At 40.6% G+C, this 21,004-nt stretch overlaps 1 protein-coding gene across 1 annotated transcript in view; it reads left to right on the forward strand.

The window, feature by feature from the left end:
* Positions 1 to 21,004, forward strand: part of lrmda (leucine rich melanocyte differentiation associated) — a 212,157-nt gene that overhangs the window by 144,435 nt on the left and 46,718 nt on the right. The window contains exon 5 of the mRNA XM_030748308.1: positions 2,119 to 2,245. Coding sequence (XP_030604168.1) covers positions 2,119 to 2,245 — 127 coding nt within the window. The remainder of the gene's footprint in view (positions 1 to 2,118; positions 2,246 to 21,004) is intronic.

Here is a 21,004-nt window from a genome sequence, read left to right on the forward strand (position 1 = left end):
TTTTCCTTTAGTGGCTAGGCACAGGGGCCTCATTCATAGAAATATTCTTAGATTTATACTCAGTAATAATAATTTTGGACAATGTGCTTACTTTAAGCAAATCCCAAGAATCCCATTTGAAGCTTGGGCCCCTGTCATCAATATATCCCAGATCAATTTAAAATGATGCCAAAAGAGAGAAGCAAACTTTTTGGATAACAAAAATATCATGCACAAAAGAGTCAGCCCAGTTGCTGAAAATGCGAGTGTCTTCCAATACCACAAGAACTGCCATGATTATTTGATCACAGTTTTAGTTTAGCACACTTAAAAAAAAAAATCTAATACCGTTTTATTTTCTCCCGGTAATTGATTCCTTACCATTGTTCATAAATCTCACAAATGGTTCATCAGTGTATGCAAACAGTAGGAAAATCGCTTCTGTCTAGTAGGTTTGTCAACATACTAAAATTTTAAACTTGATAAGATACCCCAGAAAATAGTCAATATCATTTTCAATACCACAGGGAGAACAAAATTACAAAAAAAAAAAAATAAGATTGGGGGGGGGGATTAGAACAATGCAAACAACAGCCTCAGTGACAACACTGTTTTTAAGCAAAGAAAAAAAGAGTAAATAAAAAAATACAGTAGCATAACTGTAAGGTAAAGATTTCTTTTAGGCAGTCTGAGGTAGTGCTGTTGCCTCTGGTGAATTGGGGCTATATTTTGCTGCCAAATCGGTAAGGTACTCTTTCTGCCTAGTGGCTGTTACTTTTCTCAGCTTAAATTTGGGCCTTTAAGATAAACAACATTTTTTAGGCACAAATGATCGTGTTAGCCTATTAAATGAACACTGTCTAGGGCAGTACTGATAAAGTTTGCTTCCAAACTTCCACGTTAACATTATTGTTTTATTGTTGGCTGTAGCCATTAGCCACTACCTTAATGATAACCACATTAGCCATTTGTTTTTTATGGGTAACTGCAAATAGTTACATGGCTAACGTTAATGTGTGCACCATCCAGGTTAACATTTATGATAAAATTTTGAATAAGGCATGGCAAAAAAAATAAATAAATAAAATCACTGGCAGAAATAAGCTTCCATACCTTCCTGGTGGGGGAAGGGGGAGTAATTTTTTGTATCGAATAACATGTGAGTATAGTGAGTTTTAATGAGGTTTTTCTTTTGTTTGTTTTTGACAACCCTTGTGTCAAAGACTGGTCAAGATTTAAGATATTATTTTGTAGAGAACCACATATTTCTGGTTTTCTGCTTATGTCATGTGAAAGATCAAACGTGATAATAAATCAAATTCAGAAATGAGGTCTTTTTAAATCACAATTTATTCATTTCTCCTGCCCACTATTTCTGTTTTTTGTTTTGTTTTGTTTTACAGTGGTTTTTTCCCCTTAATTTTGCATACACATATTTTATGTTCTATGTCAGCCTAAATGTGATCCCTTCATTCGCTCCTTATTATCCTCAGGTGTTGAAAAGTTTACACAGGCTTTGCCATTTCCCCTCATCGCCATCGCCGTCATCAATTTGTCACAGCTCTCTGCGCGCAGGTCTTGTCTTTGGCCGTATCCCCCGTCCTTTCTCACCCTCCACTTAGGTGCTGCATGCATGTCCTTTTTAGCTCCCAGCTTACCCCTGACATACTGGTTCCTCTATTCCTGCCTGCCAGTGAAAGGATCTGTTGTCATCTGTGTATTCCAGCCATTATCTTTTGACGTTTCTCTCCCTCCCAATGAAAGACAGTGTGTCTGAAAGCTTAGAGAGATATCTGTGATGCTTGCAGAATGACAGCTCCAGCAGACGGGTTGTATCTTCTTTCATGCTATTTATATGTCATACTTTTTCTTATCAGCTTTGAAGGTTATTACATACAAGAATATATCACTATTAAATCTGCATCACTATTAAATCTCAGTAAACATGGCTTCTTTTCAAGTTTTGTTGATGCGTGCATTTACATATTAGAATTTGTGTCAGTTTGATTAGTGTAACACAGTTTACACACTTCCTCAGATATTCTGTCTCTTTGTCAAGAACAGACCTACAAGGAGGCCTTTTATGGCAACAGTATGGCAATGCTCACGGTTTGTTTTTGGGTTTTTTTGTCATTCCAGGTACTTTGTTCTGTACAAGTTGCCACAGCTGAAGTTTCTGGACACCAGGAAAGTAACCAAAAGAGAAGTGATGGAGGCACAGGAAAGGGGTGCATTCATGAAAGTGGTCAAGCCCAAGGTGGAAGCTGTAAGTTATGTCTTTTTAGTTTTGTTTTTTGTTTTTTTTTTACACTGATTTAAGTAGTAGAACCTCTAAGTATTGAATGGGTTTGTCCTTCATCCTTTATCCTTCTTTTCTTCCTTTGCATGCTTGACTGTCAGTCATCCTTTACAGAGGTCCTAGAACTGTGGCCCTTTGAAAACAGACTTTCTCTCCCAAGGCCTAAAGTGTGCATGTGTGTTGTATATGCGTGTGTGTGATTATGGCCTGACCTGATTCTGTATGCATGAACCCAGATCAAAGACGACGGACGGCTGTCCGGTCACACTTGTGTTTCCAAGTGTGACATGGCTGGCGATTGGAGTGACAGCTCATGTACATGCCACTCGCAATCACTTAATTATCTCAAGTCAGTGCATTTATTCATCCTTGTCTTGTTTGGGGACCCCAGTGAATAATTATAGTATAGGGAGTTTTACCCCATTTTTTTTAAGCCCCTCACTCTGCTGTTTTTTTGTAATGCAATATAAATGATCATCTTTTGCCCAGATTTGATTTCCTGTAACTGTAAGATCATGAAATATTTACTGTTTGGATCAGCTTAGCTTTGTCATTTCAGTGCTATGGGGCTCTGACAGTGAGCCTGGGAGGTAAAAATGGATCCAGAGTAGCAAGAAGTGCATTCAGTGATAAATCAGAAGCATGAGAGTCAGTGCCGGGTTTAAAAGTGCACGAGGAAAACAAAATATTTATTGATTCAGACAATGAGCTAAGATAGTGTACTCTTTTAGTGTCAGATCATGCTACTCTTTGTTCTTGATTCTTCATGCAAGTGGCAAGTGAGAAAGCAAAACACTAAAATAATTTAACCTCCGTCTGCCATGTTTGGTAGATAGAGAAAAGTGGAATGAAAACACTGTTCATCCACTTTATATAAAAAGAAAATGGGGACCTCAACAATGCTTTTTGGCAGCAAAAAGTCACTTTTAAGATTTTATTTACATAGCCTGTCAGTGAAAAAGAAATGTTTGCCTTTGTCGCCACAGCCTTAGATGAAAGGAAAGATAATCACTGATTCCGGCTGACATGATGTGTGTGTTTTTGTGTCTTTGCGTCTTTGAACCTGCTGTATATGATTATTTATTCCCTATGCAAAGTAAAAGGTTACAGCTTTGATGAAAATGCGTCTACCGAACATTTCGCACAGTATTTTGTGCACCTGAACATACTCTTGTTGTACTATGTACACTTCCCTATTAGCAGTGTTGGGCTGCTAATGAAGAGTATTTTTGCGTGGACATATCCTACGTGGGGGATGTCATGGCAGCATTTCCATAACATTTGTTTTGAGCTAGATGAGACGTGATATGTCAACTATCGCAGACTTGATGAGCCATGAGTACCTCCTGGCTTTAATTGTCCACATCATCAGACTGATTGTAAGCTGACCGATAGTGCGGGCCACCAATTAGTTAAATGTCTGCAACAGAACAGGAGATTGGGAAGAGATGATGGCATAATTAGATATTTGTGTTTTCTTTTATGTCTGGTACAGCAGGGTGTTGCTCATAGCACTAGCTCATGGTACAGTGTCTGCCATTAGCTTCATTACAAAAAATGGTAATTAGATGTCTCGCTGTCACTAACACTACCATTTGAGTCTCAATTAGTACAAGTACTCGGGGGGGAAAAAATACAGGACCACAATTGTGATTTAAGACATTTATTTATGAAACTGAGTTGTTTTTTGTTTGCGTGCGTGTGTGTGTGTGTGTGTACGCGCGCGCGCGTGTATGTGTGTTTTGCTCAGTGTTTATCAGTGTCATTTATTATTTATATGAAACTATATGACAACTATTCTCTTTACTATTAAGAGTTAAGTGAAACCATAATAACAGCAGCAACTGCAGCAGATTTGCAGTGATATGTGCCTGCTTTTGACAGCACAAATTTAAAGAAAACCCCCTTTCATTCTCACTGCATCATGTACAGTATATATTGGAATAGTTAATGGGCTGGCTTTGAAAGAGACAGCGGTGAACTTTCGAGACCTCTCCTGAGTCATATCAGAGTGGAATATGACCACAATTTAAACTCCTTTTCAGTCATGCCATTTTGGCCTGGCACAAAGCATTGCCACATGGTTCTGATAAAGCAGTTATGGTCTTTAGCACAATATGAACACCATAAGTTTTCATACATTCCCAGTGTTTTCCCTATTGCCTAAATCACAACCAGACATTAAAGACCGAGTTTTTTTGCAAGGAGAGGCAGATGCATAGAAAAGCCTGTAATGGGATTTGCAAGTGCAGAATTAAAAAAAAAAAAAAAAAAAGAAACAGCTGACATCTTTAGAAAGGTATATATCTACATGTTACATGTGAAGACACACAGTCTGACAGAGGAAATAAAAATCATGACAAATTAAATACCCACATTTAGTCATTTCTTTAATTGTCATTGGGTGTCTTTGTGCACTCACTGTAACTCGGTTACAGTGAGCAATCTCTCACTGTTTTCTACAAGTAGTAAGGGGTTATTTGTTGTAACGCATTTCTGATTTTAACGGATAATAAGCAGTTGGACAAAAATGGAAGCAAAATGACTAAGACAAGATAGAGACAGAGAGAGAGAAACTGTCCAAATACCTGAGGTAAACAATTTTAAAAAACGTAAGAAAGCAGTGGGGACGATTAGTGTTTTCCCAATAACCTCAACACTAAGCAGAGTCAGAGTGGAAAAGCCTTGAGCTGTATTTGGGGAAATTGGGCGTGTTGGAATGCAATAATGTGATAATTCTCTTTGAGGACTTAGAGGTCATGGAATGAAATGGCGTCAAACCACGTAGAGCCATTTGGACTGTGTTGGGCTGCTTTTGGAAAATGCATGTGGTACATTTTGGCTCAGTTTGTCCACTCCACTTCCGCGGAGCCCACATTATGCTGTCGAAACCCTTGGGTTAAACTGGCCATGTCTATCAAAACACTGTGACAGCACTTTCTGTTTTCAGATCCCAAGTAGAGCTTAAAAAAGTGCGTAGCAAATTTAACTAGTAGAATAACATTTACTTCTTGCCTGATGTTTAAGAGTGTTTCACAGTGAGTGAAGTAACTCCACGGGCCCCCTTACTGGTAGCTACGTCAGCGGGTATAAATGTTCCTCGGATGTCACTTAGATTTTGCCCGGATGAAGTACTTGACTTGATTTTCTAGCATGAAGACAGTTTTTCCCCCACATCCTTCTCCGTATAATGTAAAGCAGACTACATTGCAGGGTGGCTTGAGCCAGCTCCTGGGTCCCATGAGTCTCTGCACACAGGGTAACGGTTCTTCAAGGGAATTGACAATGACAGAGCCAGGAAAGTCCTCAAGTGGATCTTTTCAGTTCAGTTTTTTCTTCCCAAGACACTAACCTGTTTTACTCTGCAGCAGACAGTGGTTCATTTTAAGTTTGCACTGAAGGAAGGAGTTCAAATCTGGGATAGACTGCATCATTTTAGAACCATGATTGTGCATTATGTGATGCATGATTGTCTTTCTTTTTTTCCTTTTTTTTTAATTTTTTTAACAATGCAGCACTACAAAAAGAGGCAGTATTTCGCGATAGGTCGGTTGTTTTGCTTCCTCAAATGTATACTGTGAAGAATGTCGCTGTGTTCATCTCTCTGCTTGAGAGTTATGAGTTCTCCAAAGCTTTCAAACATAACAAACAGTATGCAATATAGCACTTTGTGAATGTGCCTTCAGTGGGTTTGCTGAATCATTTTACTGAACAAATGTGTCCTTAGAGTAAACTCAAACAATATGGTTCTCAACAGGGGAAGAGAATATTACCCAACAGATTGCCATGGAAGCATGTTTATTACCGCTCTTTGCTCTCTGTTTGATTCTCACCAGCACCAGATATTATACCTAAAGAACCTGGGTTTGGCAAATTCATGAATCAAATGAATACATTAAGTTGAATGAGGAAAGAATTGCATAGTAGTAGTAGTGGGTGAACTATAACCACACAAGCTGCCTGTCTGCCTTATATGCTCAGTCAGATGAATTTACTTACAGATGGATTTGTTTGCTTTTAAATTGTTTCCATCTTACATAATGTCTTCTTATCTGTTAATTGCATCTGACACTGCTTGAGTCACTGCTGTTCTCTGCCTTTTAATGATGACACATCCTAAATATTAAAACAGCTGTTTGTAATTGTTTGAATGTGTTTAGCTTGCATGATAGACGAAGCACACCAGTTGCTTTTGTCAGATACTTCCAGGGTGCCACGTGTTCAGTGCGTGCATTTGACTAACCGAATGACTTATACTTCTGTGTGAGCATTTCTCTGTAGTTGACTGTTGAAGTATGTTGAAGAGTTTTGACCAGAAGAAGAAGCTCTATTCCGAACGTTCTGGCAGCTTCTACTGAGAGGTCATGCAGGGGTTATAAGCTGGGAAAACAACAGCAATTAGAGGGAGTGACTCAGAGTATCCACATAAATCATCCAGGCCCTGCATATCATAAACACACTGTAAAACTTTAAAGCACAATTAATTGCAAGTAAGTGAGCCAATATTGATTTATTGCCTCTTTCAAAGCATGCAGACATGGGGTGCATGACCTGAGTGTCACGTCACTCTCGCAGGCAAAAGTGATAGATGTATTAGTCATTTTTTTTGGCTGAATGCAGTTCATAAAAACAAACCTGTGTTTTTCTAATGGTTTTTATGAGACATAAAGTGGCCTCTTTGCATTAACTGATCTGCCTCTCCTTCGGCTGGCATCCGGCACAGAGAAGGCACGCCTCTGCAGTGAAGCATTTGTTGTCTCGATGTCTCTTCAAGACTGCGTTCAGCGGTGGAGTCTGAGGCCTGTCAGAAAACAGACCAAGGCTGGCCAGCAATAATGAGATGTCTCCCTTTTCTATTTAGATGTTACGTTTTCATAAAGTTTGACAAATCATGTGATCGGTCACGTAAGGGTTTTTTTTTAAACTATGAAAGTACGTCTTGGTTAAGTTTTTATTACTCTAATAATATTAAATGCCTGGGATTGGCTAGCTGCATGACCTGCTATTTGAACATATTGTTCCAATGAAACATTTCAGAAGGTTCTGGGAAGGACAGAGTTTTTTTGTGTGTGTGTAACTTTGTTGATTGCAAAGTTCATTTCAGATGTAGAAATCTGCTGGGGAAACCCCACTTGTTCCTTCAAATATTATTGATAACTTACTGTATAACTTTTGGGCATATGTGAAGTTTTTTTTTTATATATATCAAAATATACTTCTTAAAACAATGTCTTTTTTTTGTTGCATGTAATAAGACTGCAGATCTCCACAAACCCTGTACACTCACTATAACAACAATATCATTGCCACTAAGGCATCTCTTCAATTACACTTCTTATCAAATGATGGTTTTAGCTATTGCATCGTGCAGCATCCCAGTGCGTTGGCCTATCAGTTCAGTCAGAGATAATCCTCCCTGTTGGTCTCTTTGGTGACAGAAAGATGCTGCAAGCGTAATAAGAGACAGTTGACTTAGTGTTTTCCATGCTGGGGAAAAAAAAAAAATCTTTTTTTCTCTTCTCGTGCCCCACCGGGTGCTTCCACAAAACTCTGATAGACTTTACTTCTTACAAAGAGGCCTGTTATTAGATTGCTTGTCTCTTTTAGTTGAGGTTGACTGTACACATTAATCACTATTTCAGCACATTAGAGTTTACTTTGAACTTGATTATCATGTGCACTTTTGCTTAAACTTACTTTCTGATTTTTATCAGATAATTCAAGTTGTTGTTGTTTATTGCTTGTGGATGGTAATTATTTGTTATTTATAAAGTTAAATTAACTTTAGAGCTTGAAGTCTGTGCTAGAGGAGGCAGGGGAAGTCCACACAAAGTCAGTTATGAGACACAGGATAATTATTTCCTTTGTTCCCAGATTGCCAAGACTTTGGAAAACAGTGTATGAAAACAAAAAGTTACATATTATGATTGCCCAAGGTAGGGTGAAGTTGAGGGTCATCAGACTCGACACTTAGACCTCAGAGGGCTGATATGAAAAAACATGGTGTTTAGAAGTCTTCACTCTCTCCCCCAGTGTGCTAGATCACTCGAGCTTTAATCCATTATACCAGTTGTTTGTTGTTCAGTGCAGCGTTAATGGAGATGGAGTCATCTTTCAGCAACAGTGACTTTCATGAGCCAGCAACAGAGGATGGAGCCAGGACAGAACTGAAAGTCCCTCCACTGAAGTTTGTGCTTACACAGGCCTTCTTTGTGGTTTTTAGAGCTTGTCAGACATGTCAAGCACAGGCTAGAAAAAGTATATTGTTTCCAGGCACTTGGATTCCTTTCCCCCTGACATCTGCCACTCTGCCGAGATGATAAATTCTTGCCTCATTAAGCGTGGGTGTGGGATTACAGACTGACAACACATTAATCACTGGGCTGGGTGGCAGCAGCCCCGCACCAGCTACAGGCATTGTTAACCAAACTTTTCTAATGTGTCACTCTCCTCCTTGACAGCCCATAATCAATCATCCTGATTGGCAGGGCTGATAGATTACACTATTTATACTTTGTGTAATGAAAGCTAGCGTTTCCACCTACTGTCATTGTCGAGGCGATGATAGGCCACATCGTCCGGCTCAATGCGAACACATACAAAAAGAAACAGAGAGAAAAGAGTGGGTGGGCAGACCTTGGCATGCATTGTGAACTTTAAAACAGGCACTGTTGAGTTCCATGGTGGGTGGTTGGGTGGGTGGTGTGATGTTGGAGGGGAGGGAGGGGGATTGTTCACCCTACACAGTATAGCTTAAAGGAAGTCTTCACACCATCACTGTGTGTTATTGTCACATTTGTCGTTATCAGCAGAAGGCCATGCTCTCACAGGTAAAACTATGCTTTTGTCTGTGTGTGATTAAGTTTCCCCATGACCCCGTTTGCTGAGGTGAGTTTTTGTTGTCAGAGTGTCTTTTCTGGCAGAAAGTGAATATACACATGTATAACAACAAAATGACAGGACACCATATACTGTATGTGTGTACTTGTTAGTGTACACGGGTCAGCAGGATAAAGGATAATGGATTTCCCTGTTTCCTTGCTAAGAGCTTTAGAGCTATCTTACAGTGCTTACAACACCCCCCCCCCACCCCCCCAGCACTGTTTTTTGCATGGGAACTGGATGAAATGACACACTGCTGGTAGCCTTCAAACATAATAAGGTTAGATTTCTTTTTGTTCATCTCCAGCCGTATGTCTTTGTCTGATATTAGAGATGTCCTCGGCACACAGAGAGAGGATATTGAATATGATCTCTTACAGTAGTTGAGAGGGTGCCAAGCATTTTGAGAAGAGAAAAAAGGGAAAAGGGCCCATCATGTTTTTGACAGGCAGTAAATCTGAGACGTTTTTTAAGAGATGGCATGCTGTCAGGAAATTAGTTAACTAGACCATATTATGGAGAGCCAGGTAATTTACCCTCAGAAATGCAATCGCAGATAACTAGCAGGAGGCCGCATCCCTGACCTGACATTGCTTTGTGTATAATGCAAAATCTAGTGACATGCTCAATGGGTTCTGTCAGCTGCAGGATTGAATTCTCTGCCTACTGCGTCTCAGTTTGGAGCACGCTGGTCAATTATTTCTGAGGCTGTCAGTGCATAGGGAGACACTGTTATTTAGTATGTGTTAACTTGGCATCATTAAGACACTCAGCTGACAGACAATAGCACACCTGAATGTTATTTATTTTGATTCCCGACAGGGGTAACCTTCAAACACGTTGACCTCCTCCAATTTTGCGTTTTGTGAAATCCCACTCGGTCCATTAGAAACGAGAGCTGTCGAGACAGTAGGGAATCAAATGACCACAAGTCGTCTAATCTAACGCAGTAATGTGCAGCAGAAGCTTCCATTTGTTTGGACAGATTGCTCTGATCACATGATGGCAGTTGAGTGCCTGTATCCACGCTTCTGCACTAGACATTGTTGTCCACACAGAAACTTAAAAGCACACACTGAAATGTCATATTATCATAGATCCGTGTTTCAGCCCGCAAACAGAGTATTGAACACTCAGAAATACATTGCGGTGGTTTTGTATTGCATGTTTTTTTTTTAAGTGGTCCTGAACAGAAATGTTTTCTGACTTTGCATTTTGAAAGCATGTTTTAATAATGTCTATAAAGAACAGATAATGGGTATTTAAAGATTTTAAAAGACAGGGAGTGTCTAAACCTCACAATGGTGCAACATGCACCATGTTGCAATTTAAATCTTAATGAGAGGTGGTGGGGTTTTTTTTGCCAGTTTATGAAGCAAAACAGTCAGGTCTGGACATAAGTTTCAAGTTTGAACTTTGCAAAAATGAATTTACCGGCCTACCATGCATTGCCTGTACACATCCTCAACACCTTTCCACCTACCAACCAACCAACGCTGGTGATGAATAGGAAACCTGATCGAGCAAAGCCTCAGCATCACCTCTGTACAGCAGGATGAGATGATTAGGAGGTGACAGCCTCTGTAACAACATCTCTGCATTTATCTTTTTCTGCTCTCTCTGTCTCTGTCTTTCACTCTGTGTCACTCTCCCTCACTCGCTCATTCTCTCTCTCTGTCTCTTTCCTCTCAACAAGTCAGACTACTCTATAATTAATGTCCCTGGGGGCTATCCGCAGGTCAGGTAAGAGGGGTGCTGTTGAGACAGGTAGTCTTGACACCTCCAGCTTTGTAGCTTCTGCATGCGAGTGGGTGGGTGGGTGGTTGAGGAGGGGTATGAGAGTCCACTGATGAGGGCTGGAGCATGTTTAGGTTGGAAGCTAAGGCGGGAGGAACTCTGTAGTTTGAGGGAAATAGGCCTAAGTGTGCAATCTTTTCACCCGAAAAAGGTTGGTTTATCACAGGATTAATCAGTCAAATCTGGTGCATTAAGGTCTTAGCTTGTCAGGAGCTTCACATCTGAATGGCAGAGAGACGCCATATGTTTTTAAACTAAGAAAAGTGCTTTAAGTTATGGGATGAATTTTTCAGGAGTGATTTATGGGAAATAGGCATTTGTTTTAAAGAAAACTGAGCTTATGAAATGCTCAACTAGTCCAAAGTTCCCCTAACGTTTTCATTCTTTGTGGTGCTTGTGTGCTGCTTACAGGTTGTTTAGCACTTCTGTTCCTATAGAAGTTTAAAGTGAGCCCCTTTACCACTCCACTCTTATGGGTCTTTACCAAATTCACACAGTCTCCCATCTGCATTTCACAAACACAGCAGCCGCCCTTTTTACCCAACAATCACTCTGTGAATAGCCACTTATCCCTGTGATTTCCATTGGTGAGGAGCCATTTTTTTTCTTTTTCCTTCTCAAGTTTTGAATAGAAGCAGAAAAATGGAAAAGAGAAGCGGGGCGATGAGCAGGGTGATGGGAGTATTGGACAAAGGAAATTAAGTTGAGACAGCAGAGGAGAGGGAGCCATGCTTGTGGAAATATGTAAAAGGCTGTGGGGTTGTCCAGGGTGCACTATAGAGGTCACTGCGAGGGCAAAGGGGTCAAGTGACACTCAGACAGCATTTTTATGTCATTATGGGAGTGTCGGAAAAGGCTGTGAAGGATTGGCATAGGGTTAAAGGGCACTGATAGACAGTGAAGTAGGTGAAGGACCTTAATGCCACAATGTTTTTAGGGCCACTCATCCACAGTGTTTTACTGTGATCTTTCTTTAGTTGTGTTGTTGTCACGAGAGTTTAACAAAGGTGCAAGCTTCTATTTTCTGAAACTTGATTAAAATACAAGATCAAACATGCTTTACATCCTAAAACAGAGTGTATTAAGCTCCTAATTTTATCAGCCTGGCATTTGTTATAATTTTCAGTGTCAAATTATTTGCATCTTTCAATGTTTATCAAAGGAGCTGTAACCTCTGCAGGCTCCATTCACTTTCTATTTGCATTGGCGTTCTGTTGCAAGCTGACAGATTTGTGATGTCTGACTTCTACTGTACTGAACCACACTTAAGAAACTGAACCGGAGCCAATGAGCTGTAAAGGGCTCTAATAAGATATCCTGTGAGATGTACTCGCAAGTCATGATTATTAACGCATATTTTATTTCACAAAACTTCTCCAGGCAGTGTAGAACAAAGGTTTGTCATTTCATCAAGTCTGATTAAGTGAATACAGGAAATACTCTACTGTAGCAGTGGGTGGCAAGCACAGCCATTTTGACAGGAAACGGAGCTCTGTTTCTCCTTAATACTGTTTGTTTATCTCTTTTTTTCCTTCACCTCACAGTGATAAACGGATCCCAGAAGTGCCAGAGATCAAGCTGACAGTGTTGACCTTGTAGCACCAACCTCTGTACAATCTGTCTGTTATCTTGTTAAGACCTACAACTGTAACCCATAGCCCAAGACATTTAATATATGATATAACGATACTTATCCCTGGGGATCACCTGATATGCTGTTTCCATGCAGCAGGGAGATGGATAGGGCACAGCGGGCATCACTTCCTAGCATTTTGCCTGCCAACTGGCAACGTCCGTCACCAGACGTGTTCGGGGGTAATCCGAGAGGTGGGCTGAGCTGCGGCAGCTCTGACTTTCATCACACCTGTGCTAAAAGCACAGCGAGGAGCAGCTTGTCCATTCTATCTTTCCCCCCTGTAAGGGAATATTGAGACTGCAGCAGATCAGATGGGCTCACATCCTGTCAGACTCATCAGATTTCAGTACAACTGAGTGCTTTTGTCAGCTGAATTCCAGACATCTTCTTCCTTTCTTCGCAGAAGGGTTTTCAAAGATAATGTGTCTCAGGACTTGACCCCCCTCAAAACAATGGTATCATTGATACCGCGATGGCTCTAACTAATGCTAATGGCGTATGGTACATAATTCATGAGATGTCAGCTTGATCAAAATATGAAGTCTTAGCCTACAGTCCAAACCAAACCAGCAGGGCAGAAAGAGGGAGACAACAAGTCTGATGCTCCTTTCATGATGTCTCAGCTCGTCCTCTTATCTATTCCAACTTGTCTCTCAGTGCCCTCTGTCAGAGATGTCATTCTTCCGTGACACCTGTCTGCCCTTCCTTCTTGTCTCACTGTCCCATCTCCTTCTCTGTGGGGTGGAACTGTTTGTTTTTGGAGGTTTGTTTATAGGGGAAGGAATACACCGCTGCTCCAGGCCCCCGTCTAGTCTTTCAGCTCATCACACAAAAACATGACAGCCCTCCTTCTCTTTGGTGCTGAGATGAGCTGTTTCTCCTGTCCCCATAGGGAGTCAAAATTTTTCAGTTTCGTTCGCTCCTTCTTGAACTTCAGTCGAGCACAGCAGATCGATATTGTGTGAGTGAGCGAATGCTACCTGCTTTGGGCCATCTGCACAAACATTGTGTAATTTGGCAGTTATGTGGTTTGAGGCTATATACCAATATATTTCAAAAGGAATGAATGTTTCACTGAATGCACTCATTTCTAAGTAGTTTTTCCACGCACAAGCTGTCCCCGGATGGAAATTCAGTATTAACTCAAATAGGCTTTTTCAGAAACATCTCAAGGCAAAAATTTACAAACTCCATAAAAAGCAAACTCATTAAATACTTATTTTCTATCTTTTTTTTTTTTCTTCATTAACACTCTGTAGTGCCAAGGTAATCTGTTCCATTTGGACACAACAACTTGTAATTACTGCAATAAAATTAGGTCTTTATTCTGGTAAACATGAGTAGTGAAAAGACTATGATTGGCCTGTAAATGGGAATGATGTGAAATCAGTCACTGACAACTTGTAGCTTGTAATTATACTGTTTTGCTGACACACTGTGTAATTATGTTGCTTACTTTAGCAGTGATCTGTTAAACACTTAAGTGTTCCCATTTATAATATCTGTGAATTCGGTTCACTGAAAATGCAGTTCAAGTGTATTTTTGCACGTAATTCTGTCATGGCTGCCCTCATAACCAAAGGACTAAATCATGTTACGCTTACAGACGTGGGGTGAACTGAGGCTCATGGAAAATTGTTAATACCAATAATCATACTGGGTGGTCTACCACTAGCCTTCAAAGGCCTCCAGTACTCCACCCAGCAGGCTGGCTCCTAGTTTCCCTCTTTTTTTGGTAGCTTATTACATTTTTTCATGCTTCTCTGTGTGTCTAGAATTTAGTTTTTTTCTTTGGAGCGTATCAGCACATCAGATAACCCCAAGGTGTAGCAGTAAATCCTTGAGTTCACACACATACTCAGGCATTGTTTTTGTCTTGCTGGTGTGCGCAAGTTGTATGTGTTTCTTTTTCTTTTTTGCCTCTTATAGCGTGGAGTTAAGACTGAATCAGCTGTTCACACAACCTCTCACACTGCACACACATACACAGGCGCGATACTCAGACTTGTACAAAGGCTCAGTTTCACAGCAAACACACATTTTTGCACACAAAAACACTCACACACCTAAAGAGGGGGCTGTGCCTCCGGGGGCCACGTCAGTTACCTGCTGACACACAGGCTAGTGATTGATGAGACGCCGGGGGCGCTGGAGTAGACTTTGTCAGCTGCTCATAATTTATACATCTTATCTCCATCAGAAGAAAAGGCAGAGTGCCGCGTTGTGTATATGGAGATGAAAACACTGGGCTTGTTTAGGCAGCGGTGACAGGGTAGCTGCTAGCTGTTAGCCGTGGCGCAGAGTGAAAACTCAGATTGCTATCTGTTAGCTTTCTCACCAAGTCCCTCTGTGGCCAGAGCCTTCACTCTTTACCTGTGATGAATCCTCTGTCTGTCAGTCATTTCCACTCACTTTCATTGCCTCTTTCCTTCTCTCTCTCATGTTTCCTCTCTCTTTGTGTCTCTTCTGTCTCGCTCTCTCGTGTCTCTATTTCTCTTCTGTGACCCTTTCTCTTTCTCTCTCTTTTTTTTTTTTCTTGCTTCTCTGTCTATCTCCTGTCACATTCTCGGGCCAGACAGATCCGAGCCTCTGCTGAAAGCTGCTGGCTCTTCCTCAGTCCGCTCACAGGGCAAGGGTCAGGACAGAGGCATGGCTTGAGTTACAGAATAATTAGCTGTGTCAGTGTCATGTTGAAATCAATGTTCAGATGTGATGGTAGGCCAAATGATTTATTTTATTACCATTCAGGCAGAGCTCGCTCTGGGTCCATTTGTTCTTTTTTAAAATCCTCTATATGCTTTTAGGCCACTACCAAGGACAGTTGACCTCACAGTGTGGATGATTTTTTTTATATACTATGAAAAGTTATACTTTAACCCTATCATTCATTGGAAAACTGTACTTTGAATTCTGCTAAATTCATATGACAGCCATAGTAACTATTTACCTACAGACTCAGATAATATATAAAGTGAATTATTTTATTTTACAACTACCAAACACTGTAAGTTGTAACAACTAGTTGCCATGACTAAACCAAGGTGCTCCTATATACGCATACATCAGTAATATATCACAAAAATAAAACTAGTATTTTACATGATTAGTACTGTAAATCAACATATTTTTTCTTTATACTTAATTGAGTATTTTATATCGATATATCGTTATTGCAATGCAACACTTACCCAGGTAAAATACATTAGTGCTTCTTCCACTGTTATTATGTTTTAATATTGAATTTCTTTGCTTGTCCCATAATAGTCTGTGCCTTAACGAATGATTAAAGGACTTTTTTTCCCCAGAAGAACAGAAGAGCGCGGTGTCTCGTTGATTTTAGAATTTGTCAGTTCAGTTATTGTAGTTTTTATTTTTATTGTGCTCAAGTTCAAGCCAAAAAGAAAATAAAAATATGTATCACTGATCCTGAGTAGCGCCTCTCAGTAGTAAATGAATCTGACTTTTGTTGCCCTGTACACTCAGTGTTTGATATTGCCATCCTGAATGTGAAAAGAAAGTTTATCAACCCAAAGAACTTTGCCTTACTCTCCTCCATTTGTATTTTAGCATGCTTTGTTCTTTCAAATTGCATTCAGATGTTTTTAAGAGTGTCAGTTAACTACTACACCAGCAAAACAACTTTGATTCCATAACCCCTTCCCACTATTGATCTTGCCTTGTAGATAAAAGGCTGCTCTCTCTGAAATCATGCATTTTTCATTGTGGTATCAATGGCAGCCTTTGCATTTGGCATCCCACTTAGCTTAAAGCTATACTCACAAATGCTGTCTGTTTTGCTCTATTGATTCAGAGGGTTTGAATCTTGTATATTTGAGATATCAGTCCCCGGGTGTCATTTGACTTTATCTTTGAACAGCCTGATATCTGTAAAGAGCCAAAAAAGAATCAGGCAAATTACTCTAATTAATGTTTTTGGTGTATATTTGTGTTGTGCTTTGCATTAAATATTCAGGCGGAAGTATTTTGATATAATTAAAAAAGTGTGTGTGTGTGTGGTAATTCACATCCCCATGACAGCTCAGGCTACTGTAGCTGCTTTATCTCTTTGAACACTTATGTGCACATGAAATATTTTTTCCAGTATTACACTCAGATTAAATATATTAAAACTTTAGGATAAGAATATTTTTATGCCGTTCTTGTAAAATGTTGATGCTGTGTTCGTGCTAGACGTACACCTTGAAGGAAAAATAAAATTGAAAATAGAGGTCCAGCACTACCTTCCTATAGCAAATAGCAGTTCACATTGTAGTGCTGATGCTTGTCAGGTGTTAAACAACACTTTCGACCAAGGACAGACAAATGAGAGAGTCCTCCTCTCTAATAGAATCTAAAAAGATGAAAAATATAGTGCAGGAGGCAGGAAGGACTAGTCAAAGAGGTGACCATCAGCATCTCAGCGGTGTGGCTTGGCAGCCTCCAGCCTGCCATGGTGTAATTGGAGAGAAAACATATATGGAAGCAAATAACCCCCTGTCAGGGGCATTAAAGGGAGATGTTGTGACGACTGAGAGCCCTGCTAGCTGAGCACAGCAAAGTGGAGGGGAAGAATAAGAACCATCAAATGGAAAAACTTGCTTGAAGCAGCAGTACATCCAAATATTCAAGATAATTGTTGGCCGGTGGTGCAATACAGCCTCTATGTTTGTTTGTGGATCTTTCCCTCAAGAGAGGAAAAAAGAAAAAACCAGATATTTGTCACTATTGTCACTGCTATTACCCATTCATCCATCCAGTCCATCCTTTGATTGATTTGATATGTCTGCTTTGATGAGTGCAATTTGAAAATGGTAACAAGTCACATTTATAGCAGAAGTGCTCAGACTGTATTACTGTGAAGTGACGTGAAGGTAGATGATTGAAACGGGGAAGATATGTGACTTGCTGTCAAAACTCCAAACTGAAGGGAAGGGAAACAAGCAGACAAAGTCGGAATTCAAAGAGATCGATGTTGATAGTGTGTGGAGAGGTGCAGGATCAGCAATTTGAGTATTTGTTAGGCAACAGCTCAAGTTTTCCTGTAATATCACAGGCATTTACCGATAATGTGTGTCAAACACTAAAAAAAAAAAAAAGCATCTAAAAAAAATTTGATTTTGGCCTGACTTACACATGCAAAAATTCTAGCGCCGTAAACAATTGAATCGTCTAGGGCTCTCTGTCATGCTCTTTTTCCTCTTTTCTCCCACGTCTGTACTTCATAATCATCACAAAAGAATTTGCCCGCCTCTTCCGAACCTCCCATGCATTTGGAACCTGCCTGACCCCGCCATTCAACTGAGTGTGTCAAAATGTTAATGAGGATTCCCCAAAAGCGCTTAGAGGTTAAATAAAGTCATCATAAGCTGTCGGTCGAAATTCAGTAATTTATTTACTTGGCATGTTTCCACTTTCCCTGCCACTCTGCCTCAGTTCTTGTTTCTATCCGGCGACAGGGCTTGTCTTGTTGGGTTTTGTTTAATTTTTTTTGTGTGTGCGCGCAGGCAGCTGTGCAGGCAGCTTTTGTCCGTGTGCGAGATTGCTGCTTTAGCTCTGTGGCCCCTCTCATTAATCATTCGGTCAGACTATTTATAATGTGGCAGCCACACCGCCACCTCGGTTGCCATTGGCTTTTGTCAACGTGGCACTCTGTTTTGTGGCAGGAGGAAACCTAATTATTAACTGTTAAGATGGCAGCCAGCAGTAAAGACAGTAAAGGACCATGTCAACACGGCTGGCTGACAATCAAACTAGAGTGATGGCCTGCTGAGTGCTCACAGACCAACAGCACACTGGCTCAGTCTAATTTTCATAAGCTTAGAAAACTGTGTTTGCAGTAAACAGACACTAGTTTAATCAGTTAATTATTATTTTAAGTTCGTTTTGAAGAAAAATGACCGTTTCTAAATGAAAAAATTGTGGCAGATGCTCCCTGTCATGCTGGATACAAATGTCAAACTAGCACAAATGATTAAATCATTCCCTGATTTGCTAAACAATTCCATATCTTGCAAAAATCCAGGAAAGACTGAGCTGGCCCTGGACTTGAAGTGTCAGAAGGATATAATATCTTTCTGTGGGGAGGGAAAAAAAAAAAGAATTAGTGAAATCCTCCTGGAGAATGACAGTCTTTGTTATTTGTCTTCTGACTCCTTAGCAGACAGCTATCAGGAAAAAAGAGAACTCACTGTGCACCACCGAGAGAAGAAAATATGTGAGTCAGACTTTCCCCTCCTCCTTCCTTTCCCCAAAGCTTGAGATCCCCCTTCCAAAAATGAAAAGGATCAAGTTGCTGTCACTGTCACCGCACAAACATAAACTTTTCTGGCACCTAATAAATAGGCAGTGTGGCATTGTTCTCAAAGCCAGACAGGTGTGTCTGCCTCAGTGATGATGGATTCCATTATTCTGTATGGAAAGCCTGTTGGCTTTCTTGTCATATGTTGTCACACATCTCTCTCCTGAGAGAGAAAGGTTTGAAAGATGGCCAAAAGTAATTACACAGACGCTTCCCTGATGCTGCTGCCATGTGTTTTCTCCTGCTCATCACCACTAAAGGTAGAAAAAAAATTCTGTTACCCACAGCTATATTTCACAGGGAGACGGGGAGTACAGACATGTTGGTGCTATGCTGCTCTCCTTGTTGTGGTGATTGCTAGCTCATTAACCCGTCAGCTTTATTTTTCCTAGCTATGAATACTAGGTTTGGGAAAGGGCCCTGGGCACTTTTGCTCATCACTAAGGTGGAGCAGCATGCCCCGATCAGGGTGTGTGGTGATGACATTATTTGCACCTGAATGGCAGGTACATCAACATCTCCTTGTAAACGTTTCATAAGGGAGACAGTGGAAACTTTGTTCTCCTCACAGCCCACTTGGGTTGCTGACAGTTTGCTGATTGATATTATCATTCTTAATGTCAGTAAATAGAGGCATGCCAGATAAAGAATCGGTTTCCTCTTGGTGCTGGAGACCTCATTTATCTTTCTGCAGCTCGCCCTAGCATATGCCGAAATTGGAGCCGGAAGTACTCTTCTATTTCAGACAGAAAGGGGTGTGTGTGTGTGTGTTTTCCCCCTTCACCATCTCCTAATCTCGCCTCCCTGTCTCACTTTCTCTCCTTGTCTCGGTCTCACTGGTTATTTTGATTCTGAATTAGTGCGAGTTAACTGGGAGGGAAGATAGAGCTTAAGTCAGTTGTAATATGTTAGGACAACTCGTGATTAGATTCTGTCAGAGTGAGGTCTCTCTGTGTCTCTCCTGTTCCAGTCTCCCCACCCTGGAACACTAGCTTAACAATAAGCAGATACTATGCCGCTCAAGTGCCCTTCCATGAATTTGTTACCAAAATAAGGCCCTTGTTAGACTGATACTTCTTCAAATTGAGCCACCATTATCTAATTGTGCCTTATGTATAGTACATTTTCCCACTCTGAGGGATCGTGCAGGTTCCTGAAGAAGAAGCGGTGTAAAAAAAATCTGCAGACAAGCCTTTCTGGGACCGCACAGTAGCCACCAAAGGTCCTAGGGATATCATATTGAAAAGGTTAAACACTGACAGTGAACAACCGTAACATCGTGGGTACACAACCTCGTCTGAACAGTAACAAATGATGGCATTTGAAAAAAGGAAAAAGCTACATGGGAAAAGTCTTTTTTTTTTTTTTTTATCTTTTTGTCAGCAGAGAATAAATTAGAACAAGCAACATTTGGCAACTCTGGTATATCATGGTCATGCTGCTCATAAAATTAAACACACAAAAACAAATCTGAGTTCACTATAACTACGCAATTCAAAGCACCGATCTGCATGTTTTTCTTTTCCACCCCCTCCTCTCTCCAGTCACCCCACCACCACCACCATTTGCTATTATGTTGACAGATCGCGTTGATATCCGCTGAGCTGGTGATAGATACGTCATATCTTGGGGAGAAATAGGTTTGTCCTCAGCAGGTGAATATGCGTCTCACTCATCCTCCAAGTGGAGAGACACACATGACACTTTTCGACACTCTCTCTCTGATAGCACTTTGGCATGCAGGCAGAATCAAAGGGGGCATCTTTCACATGCAATTAGAGTGGAAAATAAAGACGATGAGGCGCGGTGTACAAAGGGAAGCTGGGGATCAGAAGGCTGTAATGAAAGGTGATTAGAAGTAGAGGCCCCAGCCAATAAGCTGCAAAGAGCTGGGGAAATAAACTCATCCTGTTAGGGATCTTTGTTGAGGACACTATTAGGCATTATCAAAGCTGATAATGACAGACAGCCACTGGCAGACAGACGTGACTGTGCTAGACTATGCTAGATGTATGGTTTTTTTTTGTGTGTGTGTGTGTGTGTGTGTGTGTGTGTGTGTGTGTGTGTGTGTGTGTGTGTGTGTGTGTGTGTGTGTGTGTGTGTGTGAAAAATA

This window comes from Archocentrus centrarchus, chromosome 15, assembly GCF_007364275.1.
Source record: "Archocentrus centrarchus isolate MPI-CPG fArcCen1 chromosome 15, fArcCen1, whole genome shotgun sequence".
NCBI classification, from domain to species: Eukaryota; Metazoa; Chordata; class Actinopteri; order Cichliformes; family Cichlidae; genus Archocentrus; species Archocentrus centrarchus.